We start from the raw sequence: 9,871 nt of genomic DNA, 5'->3' as shown, positions 1-9,871 counted from the left end.
GAATGTTCCACGTAACAGAGAGGCTACCGTACGGTACCGGAATGTTCACGTAACAGAGAGGCTACCGTACGGTACTGGAATGTTCTCGTAACAGAGAGGCTACCGTACGGTACTGGAATGTTCACGTAACAGAGAGGCTACCGTACGGTACTGGAATGTTCTCGTAACAGAGAGGCTACCGTATGGTACCGGAATGTTCACGTAACAGAGAGGCTACCGTACGGTACTGGAATGTTCACGTAACAGAGAGGCTACCGTACGGTACTGGAATGTTCTCGTAACAGAGAGGCTACCGTACGGTACCGGAATGTTCACGTAACAGAGAGGCTACCGTATGGTACCGGAATGTTCACGTAACAGAGAGGCTACCGTATGGTACCGGAATGTTCACGTAACAGAGAGGCTACCGTACGGTACCGGAATGTTCACGGAACAGAGATGCTACCGTATGGTACCGGAATGTTCACGTAACAGAGAGGCTACCGTACGGTACTAGAATGTTCACGTAACAGAGAGGCTACCGTACGGTACTGGAATGTTCACGTAACAGAGAGGCTACCGTACGGTACTAGAATGTTCACGTAACAGAGAGGCTACCGTACGGTACTAGAATGTTCACGTAACAGAGAGGCTACCGTACGGTACCGGAATGTTCACGTAACAGAGAGGCTACCGTACGGTACTAGAATGTTCACGTAACAGAGAGGCTACCGTACGGTACTAGAATGTTCACGTAACAGAGAGGCTACCGTACGGTACCGGAATGTTCACGGAACAGAGATGCTACCGTATGGTACCGGAATGTTCACGTAACAGAGAGGCTACCGTACGGTACTAGAATGTTCACGGAACAGAGATGCTACCGTATGGTACCGGAATGTTCACGTAACAGAGAGGCTACCGTACGGTACTGGAATGTTCACGGAACAGAGATGCTACCGTATGGTACCGGAATGTTCACGTAACAGAGAGGCTACCGTACGGTACTGGAATGTTCACGTAACAGAGAGGCTACCGTACGGTACTGGAATGTTCACGTAACAGAGAGGCTACCGTACGGTACCGGAATGTTCACGGAACAGAAAGGCTACCGTACGGTACTTGAATGTTCTCGTAACAGAGAGGCTACCGTACGGTACTGGAATGTTCTCGTAACAGAGAGGCTACCGTACGGTACCGGAATGTTCACGTAACAGAGAGGCTACCGTACGGTACCGGAATGTTCACGTAACAGAGGCTACCGTACGGTACTGGAATGTTCACGGAACAGAAAGTCTACCGTACGGTACTGGAATGTTCTCGTAACAGAGAGGCTACCGTACGGTACCGGAATGTTCACGTAACAGAGAGGCTACCGTACGGTACCGGAATGTTCACGTAACAGAGAGGCTACCGTACGGTACTGGAATGTTCACGTAACAGAAAGGCTACCGTACGGTACTGGAATGTTCACGGAACAGAGAGGCTACCGTACGGTACCGGAATGTTCTCGTAACAGAGAGGCTACCGTACGGTACCGGAATGTTCACGTAACAGAGAGGCTACCGTACGGTACTGGAATGTTCACGTAACAGAGAGGCTACCGTACGGTACCGGAATGTTCTCGTAACAGAGAGGCTACCGTACGGTACTAGAATGTTCACGTAACAGAGAGGCTACCGTACGGTACTAGAATGTTCACGTAACAGAAAGGTTACCGTACGGTACTGGAATGTTCACGGAACAGAGAGGCTACCGTACGGTACCGGAATGTTCTCGTAACAGAGAGGCTACCGTACGGTACCGGAATGTTCACGTAACAGAGAGGCTACCGTACGGTACTGGAATGTTCACGTAACAGAGAGGCTACCGTACGGTACCGGAATGTTCTCGTAACAGAGAGGCTACCGTACGGTACTAGAATGTTCACGTAACAGAGAGGCTACCGTACGGTACTAGAATGTTCACGTAACAGAAAGGTTACCGTACGGTACTAGGTCTATACATTAAATTATTTCACAATTCCACATTATGCTTTGGCCTTTTCATAATCCGCAAACGAGAAGGCAAAAACATAGATTTTGAAAAGGCCTCATTGACTTGACATAACATTCATAATTCAGGTTTACAGTATGGACATGGCAACTTGGGATACAGTATAATGTACCATCAGTATATATTCTACAGTATAATGTGCCATCAGTATATATTCTACAGTATAATGTACCATCAGTATAGATTCTACAGTAGAATGTACCATCAGTATAGATTCTACAGTATACTGTACCATCAGTATAGATTCTACAGTATACCTCTATGGGATACAGTATAATGTACCATCAGTATAGATTCTACAGTATAATGTACCTTCAGTATATATTCTACAGTATAATGTGCCATCAGTATATATTCTACAGTATAATGTACCATCAGTATAGATTCTACAGTAGAATGTACCATCAGTATAGATTCTACAGTATACTGTACCATCAGTATAGATTCTACAGTATACCTCTATGGGATACAGTATAATGTACCATCAGTATAGATTCTACAGTATAATGTACCATCAGTATAGATTCTACAGTATACCTCTATGGGATACAGTATAATGTACCATCAGTATAGATTCTACAGTATAATGTACCATCAGTATAGATTCTACAGTATACCTCTATGGGATACAGTACAATGTACCATCAGTATAGATTCTACAGTATAATGTACCATCAGTATAGATTCTACAGTATAATGTACCATCAGTATAGATTCTACAGTATAATGTACCATCAGTATAGATTCTACAGTATACCTCTATGGGATACAGTATAATGTACCATCAGTATAGATTCTACAGTAGAATGTACCATCAGTATAGATTCTACAGTAGAATGTACCATCAGTATAGATTCTACGGTATACCTCTATGGGATACAGTATAATGTACCATCAGTATAGATTCTACAGTAGAATGTACCATCAGTATAGATTCTACAGTATAATGTACCATCAGTATAGATTCTACAGTATATCTCTATGGGATACAGTATAATGTACCATCAGTATAGATTCTACAGTATAATGTACCATCAGTATAGATTCTACAGTATAATGTACCATCAGTATAGATTCTACAGTAGAATGTACCATCAGTATAGATTCTACAGTAGAATGTACCATCAGTATAGATTCTACGGTATAATGTACCATCAGTATAGATTCTACAGTATAATGTACCATCAGTATAGATTCTACAGTATACCTCTATGGGATACAGTAGAATGTACCATCAGTATAGATTCTACAGTATAATGTACCATCAGTATAGATTCTACAGTATACCTCTATGGGATACAGTATAATGTACCATCAGTATAGATTCTACAGTAGAATGTACCATCAGTATAGATTCTACAGTATAATGTACCATCAGTATAGATTCTACAGTATACCTCTATGGGATACAGTAGAATGTACCATCAGTATAGATTCTACAGTATAATGTACCATCAGTATAGATTCTACAGTATAATGTACCTTCAGTATAGATTCTACAGTATAATGTACCTTCAGTATAGATTCTACAGTATAATGTACCTTCAGTATACATTCTACAGTATAATGTACCATCAGTATAGATTCTACAGTAGAATGTACCATCAGTATAAATTCTACAGTATACCTCTATAGGATACAGTATACGTTCAGTCCATGATGGATGTTAACCTACTCGTAGTGGAAGCCGATGTCGTGGTTTCCAACCAGAACTACCAGCTCTGTGTCTCTGGGGTGTCTGAACATCTTCTGGAAACGACAGACATCATCCTCCCAGTTCTGTGGGGAAATAAGACCCAGTACAGTCGATTACGGAAGTTTACCTACACCTTAGCCAAACACATTTGAACTCAGTTTTACACACTTCCTGACATTAAATCCTAGTAAAAATTCCCTGTCTTAGGTCAGTTAGGATCACCACTTTATTTTAATAATGTGAAATGTCAGAATAATAGTAGAGAGAATGATTTATTTAAGCTTTTATTTATTTCATCACATTCCCAGTGGGTCAGAAGTTTACATACCCTCAATTAGTATTTGGTAGCATTGCCTTTAAATTGTTTAACTTAGGTCAAACATTTCGGGTAGCCTTCCTTCCACAAGCTTCCCACAATAAGTTGGGTGAATCTTTGTCCCCATGTGCAGTTGCAAACCGTAGTCTGGCTTTTTTATGGCGGTTTTGGAGCAGTGGCTTCTTCCTTGCTGAGCGGCCTCTCAGGTTATGTCGATATAGGACTCGTTTTACTGTGGATATAGATACTTTTGTACCTGTTTCCTCCAGCATCTTCACAAGGTCCTTTGCTGTTGTTCTGGGATTGAGTTGCACTTTTCGCACCAAAGTATGTTCATCTCTAGGAGACAGAACACGTCTCCTTCCTGAGCGGTATGATGGCTGCGTGGTCCCATGGTGTTTATACTTGCGTACTATTGTTTGTACAGATGAACATGGTACCTTCAGGCGTTTGGAAATTGTTCCCAATGATGAACCAGACTTGTGGAGGTCTACAATTATTTTTCTGAGGTCTTGGCTGATGTCTTTTGATTTTCCCATGCGGTCTAGCAACAAGGCACTGAGTTTGAAAGTAGGCCTTGAAATACATCCACAGGTACACCTCCAATTGACTCAAATGATGTCAATTAGCCTATCAGAAGCTTCTAAAGCCATGACATCATTTTCTTGAATTTTCCAAGCTGTTTAAAGGCACAGTCAACTTAGTGCATGTAAACTTCTGACCCACTGGAATTGTGATACAGTAAATTATAAGTGAAATAATCTGTCTGTAAACAATTGTTGGAAAAATGACTTGTGTCATGCACAAAGTAGATGTCCTAACCGACTTGCCAAAACTATAGTTTGTTAACAAGAAACGTGTGGAGTGGTTGAAAAACGAGTTTTAATGACTCCAACCTAAGTGGATGTAAACCTCCGACTTCAACTGTACATACATATATATTTGAATAGATGTTGTAGAATAGAGTAGAACAATAGTTATACATATAGCAGATATATACACTATTACAGAAACATGCTGGGAACAAAAGCACTAAATACTTTAGGTCTAGAACCATTACAGAAACATGGCTCGTGTTGCGAGAACAACATCAACGGGTTTGGTCCTCTTTGTGTAATGGCTAAGAGTCGTAGGTTTCGAACCCCACTTGAACCCCCCCCCCCACCAAATGCACTGCAGTGGGCCTATAAGGTGCTTTTATGGCTACTACATACCTTCGGAGAGCTCCATTTTCCCTCATCGAACACATCCCCCAGTATAAAGACGACCTCAGGTCGGAGCAGGGCCAGGGCGGTCTGGAAAGCTCGTTCCATCTGCCATTCCCTGGGTGGCACAGAGACAGACCACGCATCGGTCAGTCATCCGTCAGCTCAGCGCACCATGCACTACCCTTGCTTGTTGTTATTGCTGACGACTGAACTGCTCTAATCTGCTTAGAGACAGCGTGGATATAGGCTGACACGGAGCGTCATGCGTTCCCTAGAAACTACGCAAAACCATACTTTTTTTGTTGTTATAAAATAAAATGCATAATAACGTATATATTTATGAGGATCAATTACCTTCGCAGTTTGTCGAACCAGTGCCCTCCGACAGCGCCGAGGAGGTGCGTGTCTGACAGTACCATAGCGCGGAGAACCCCCGTCTCTGGTTGGCCGTCTGCGCTCCTCTCACTCGACGGGGCACCGTGGTCGATCTCCGGCCAACCGCACTGTAATATCGCGGCGTAATAAATCAGATACTCACAGAATATGAAAACGCTGCAAACGGCTCCGAACAGGACAATAACAGCGCTGCATGTGACGCTCAAACACGACATGATACATCTATTGTTGTTGTTTTCAGATGACCTGCAATAGAGGCGCACTGATGGAGCCGCGCTTCACCAGGCATCGTCTTTTTTTAAAATTATCTTCAATCCTAAATATCAATGCCTGCGTGACGTTCTCATCGCATTGTGCAAAATGTAATATAAATCCCGTATAGGCCTATAATAATAATAATAATAATATAATAATTCAAAGATCCGGCCGCGGCCGATAGCCTTATCTCCTCCAATCAAGCGGTCGATTGGTGAGCAGTTGCGTTCTGGGGGTGCTCTTTATTAAAGGGTATATTTTCACCACTTCCGGGGACATAATTGACGGGAGACTTTGTGGATTCTGCGGTCTTTTAAATGGAATAATCACCGGGGCTCATTCAATGATATAGTTTCTGTGTTTTCCCGCCATTTACATCACACTGGTCATAATAACGACTCCTTGATAGTAGGCTAATAATAATATAGTTCGCACATACTTCAGTTCATTTCTGGTCAATAAGGTCAACACACAAAGGTTTTGAGTTAAACACATTGAGGCCGTTACTGTGCAGGCCAATGATCCGTCCTAGTGTAAACTGTATAGTCAATATAGACCTACTGTAACACGCTGACCAAACTGCCTCTGCGTCTGCGTCGGCCATTGTTACTGCATGTTGATTTGGTCTCTCCTCATGACATACAGGTTAAAATACCAAAACTGTGAATCAACTATATTCCTTTTTGGGACAGGTAGAAACACATGAAACATTCATGGACATTTAGCTAGCTTGCTGTTGCTATCTAATCTGTACTGGGAGATAAACATTGTGTTTTTATTTGACCTGAAATTATATGGTCCTTTTTTTTGTTGTTGCTGGATTAATATAGAATTTTGACGACATTTTGAATTATACAAACTCGCGTGTTCTCTATTCAAACAATGAATCCACAGATAAAAGGGGGAAACCGAGTTAGTTTCCCTTATTCATCTCTCATCTTCACGCTTCTTCTTCTGTGGATTTTATATGGCAGTTGGCAACCACCTTTAAGTTGCATCACCGTTTCCATCTGGACTGGAGTGTGGACCTTGTTCATGGTTCAATCCCCCCTCACATGGTCCTCCTATAAACCAGTAGATGGGTTACCTGACAACATCAGGAAAACGACGCGTAAGCTTCAATGGGGGCAGGAGTCCGTGTGTTGTCATGAGTCTGGATGGCCAGAGAGCCACCAACAATGAACAAGAAACTACCACGTAGGGAATCATATGTGGCTCGTTTCATCTCGTCCTTGATACCATGTCTTATTTTGAGGTGTTTTGACTGATTTCATGTCATTTAGCTAGCTAGCTAGCTAGCTAGCTAACCAACAACTGTAACGATGTATTTGAGAGATAACAAGTGCTCATTGTGCACATTTATTTATGTTTTCAATAAACATCGGAGACTAAATATAGTTTACATGTATTCAACAATCTAAGCCAACCCCGTTGCATCATAGCTGTGCGCCTTCGGTTATGTTGCAGCATCTCAAGCCTCTAAAATAGAACCACGTTCTGGTCAAATAGAACCACGTTCTGTTCCAATAGAACCACGTTCTGTTCCAATAGAACCAAGTTCTGGTCCAATAGAACCACGTTCTGTTCCAATAGAACCACGTTCTGTTCAAATAGAACCATGTTCTGTTCCAATAGAACCACGTTCTGTTCAAATAGAACCAAGTACTGTTCCAATAGACCCACGTTCTGTTCAAATAGAACCACGTTCTGTTCCAATAGAACCAAGTTCTGGTCCAATAGAACCAAGTACTGTTCCAATAGACCCACGTTCTGTTCCAATAGAACCACGTTCTGTTCCAATAGAACCACGTTCTGTTCCAATAGAACCAAGTTCTGTTCCAATAGAACCACGTTCTGTTCCAATAGAACCACGTTCTGGTCAAATAGAACCAAGTTCTATTTTAGCGCCTGGCTACGCAAATCGCCGTTGACGTACGCGAGCAGTTTGGATGAAATGATTGAATAACGTATGTTGCAATGCTTGCACATGCAACGTGGCATGTTTGGTGAACAGTTAAGGCTTACTGTACTGCTGTGATGGGAGACAAAACTAATTAAAACATCCCACAGAAAACAGGCTAACATTTCAAGCGGACTTTTTAAAACAACTCTTACACTAAAATAACATTGTCATAATTTCCTTCATTCCACAGTATTATTCCAACCTCATAGTGTGGAAGTATATACAGTGGGGAGAACAAGTATTTGATACACTGCCGATTTTGCAGGTTTTCCTACTTACAAAGCATGTAGAGGTCTGTCATTTTTATCATAGGTACACTTCAACTGTGAGAGACGGAATCTAAAACAAAAATCCAGAAAATCACATTGTATGATTTTTAAGTAATTAATTTGCATTTTATTGCATGACATAAGTATTTGATCACCTACCAACCAGTAAGAATTCCGGCTCTCACAGACCTGTTAGTTTTTCTTTAAGAAGCCCTCCTGTTCTCCACTCATTACCTGTATTAACTGCACCTGTTTGAACTCGTTACCTGTATAAAAGACACCTGTCCACACACTCAATCAAACAGACTCCAACCTCTCCACAATGGCCAAGACCAGAGAGCTGTGTAAGGACATCAGGGATAAATTGTAGACCTGTACAAGGCTGGGATGGGCTACAGGACAATAGGCAAGCAGCTTGGTGAGAAGGCAACAACTGTTGGCACAATTATTAGAAAATGGAAGAAGTTCAAGATGACGGTCAATCACCCTCGGTCTGGGGCTCCATGCAAGATCTCACCTCGTGGGGCATCAATGATCATGAGGAATGTGAGGGATCAGCCCAGAACTACACGGCAGGACCTGGTCAATGACCTGAAGAGAGCTGGGACCACAGTCTCAAAGAAAACCATTAGTAACACACTACGCCGTCATGGATTAAAATCCTGCAGCGCACGCAAGGTCCCCCTGCTCAAGCCAGCGCATGTCCAGGCCCGTCTGAAGTTTGCCAATGACCATCTGGATGATCCAGAGGAGGAATGGGAGAAGGTCATGTGGTCTGATGAGACAAAAATAGAGCTTTTTGCTCTAAACTCCACTCGCCGTGTTTGGAGGAATAGAAGGATGAGTACAACCCCAAGAACACCATCCCAACAGTGAAGCATGGAGGTGGAAACATCATTCTTTGGGGATGCTTTTCTGCAAAGGGGACAGGACGACTGCACCGTATTGAGGGGAGGATGGATGGGGCCATGTATCGCGAGATCTTGGCCAACAACCTCCTTCCCTCAGTAAGAGCATTGAAGATGGGTCGTGGCTGGGTCTTCCAGCATGACAACGACACGAAGCACACAGCCATGGCAACTAAGGAGTGGCTCCGTAAGAAGCATCTCAAGGTCCTGGAGTGGCCTAGCCAGTCTCCAGACCTGAACCCAATAGAAAATCTTTGGAGGGAGCTGAAAGTCTGTATTGCCCAGCGACAGCCCCGAAACCTGAAGGATCTGGAGAAGATCTGTAGGGAGGAGTGGGCCAAAATCCCTGCTGCAGTGTGTGCAAACCTAGTCAAGAACTACAGGAAACGTATGATCTCTGTAATTGCAAACAAAGGTTTCTGTACCAAATATTAAGTTCTGCTTTTCTGATGTATCAAATACTTATGTCATGCAATAAAATGCAAATTAATTACTTAAAAATCATACAATGTGATTTTCTGGATTTTTGTTTTAGATTCCGTCTCTCATAGTTGAAGTGTACCTATGATAAAAATTACAGACCTCTACATGCTTTGTAAGTAGGAAAACCTGCAAAATCGTCAGTGTATCAAATACTTGTTCTCCCCACTGTATATATAAAAGACAGAGAAAATTATGTTTTTGACTGAACTGGGCCTTTAAACGAGATTAACGTCTTTTAGAGCGGCTATCTAATTTACTAATAAACTAAAGAGCCCTTTACTAAACAGCCTCGCCTGTAGATTAGTTTGTATCTGGGATTTGACCATCAGGACTGGACTCAGAT

The 9,871-nt window shown here is 42.4% G+C and overlaps 1 protein-coding gene across 1 annotated transcript in view; it reads right to left on the bottom strand.

Moving 5' to 3' along the window:
• The window catches only part of LOC129814523 (metallophosphoesterase 1-like), a 15,272-nt gene extending 9,217 nt beyond the window's left edge, over positions 1-6,055 (bottom strand). Inside the window, exons 1-4 of the mRNA XM_055867709.1 lie at positions 5,609-6,055; positions 5,261-5,369; positions 3,710-3,813; positions 3,607-3,620 (exon numbers count right to left, since the gene is read on the bottom strand). Coding sequence (XP_055723684.1) covers positions 3,607-3,620; positions 3,710-3,813; positions 5,261-5,369; positions 5,609-5,865 — 484 coding nt within the window. The 5' untranslated portion in view covers positions 5,866-6,055. The remainder of the gene's footprint in view (positions 1-3,606; positions 3,621-3,709; positions 3,814-5,260; positions 5,370-5,608) is intronic.
• Between the last annotated feature and the right edge of the window lie 3,816 nt (positions 6,056-9,871).

Source organism: Salvelinus fontinalis, chromosome 17, assembly GCF_029448725.1.
Source record: "Salvelinus fontinalis isolate EN_2023a chromosome 17, ASM2944872v1, whole genome shotgun sequence".
Lineage (NCBI taxonomy): Eukaryota > Metazoa > Chordata > Actinopteri > Salmoniformes > Salmonidae > Salvelinus > Salvelinus fontinalis.
Note: the sequence above shows the minus strand (reverse complement) of the source record. Positions and strands in the feature narration are given on the sequence as shown.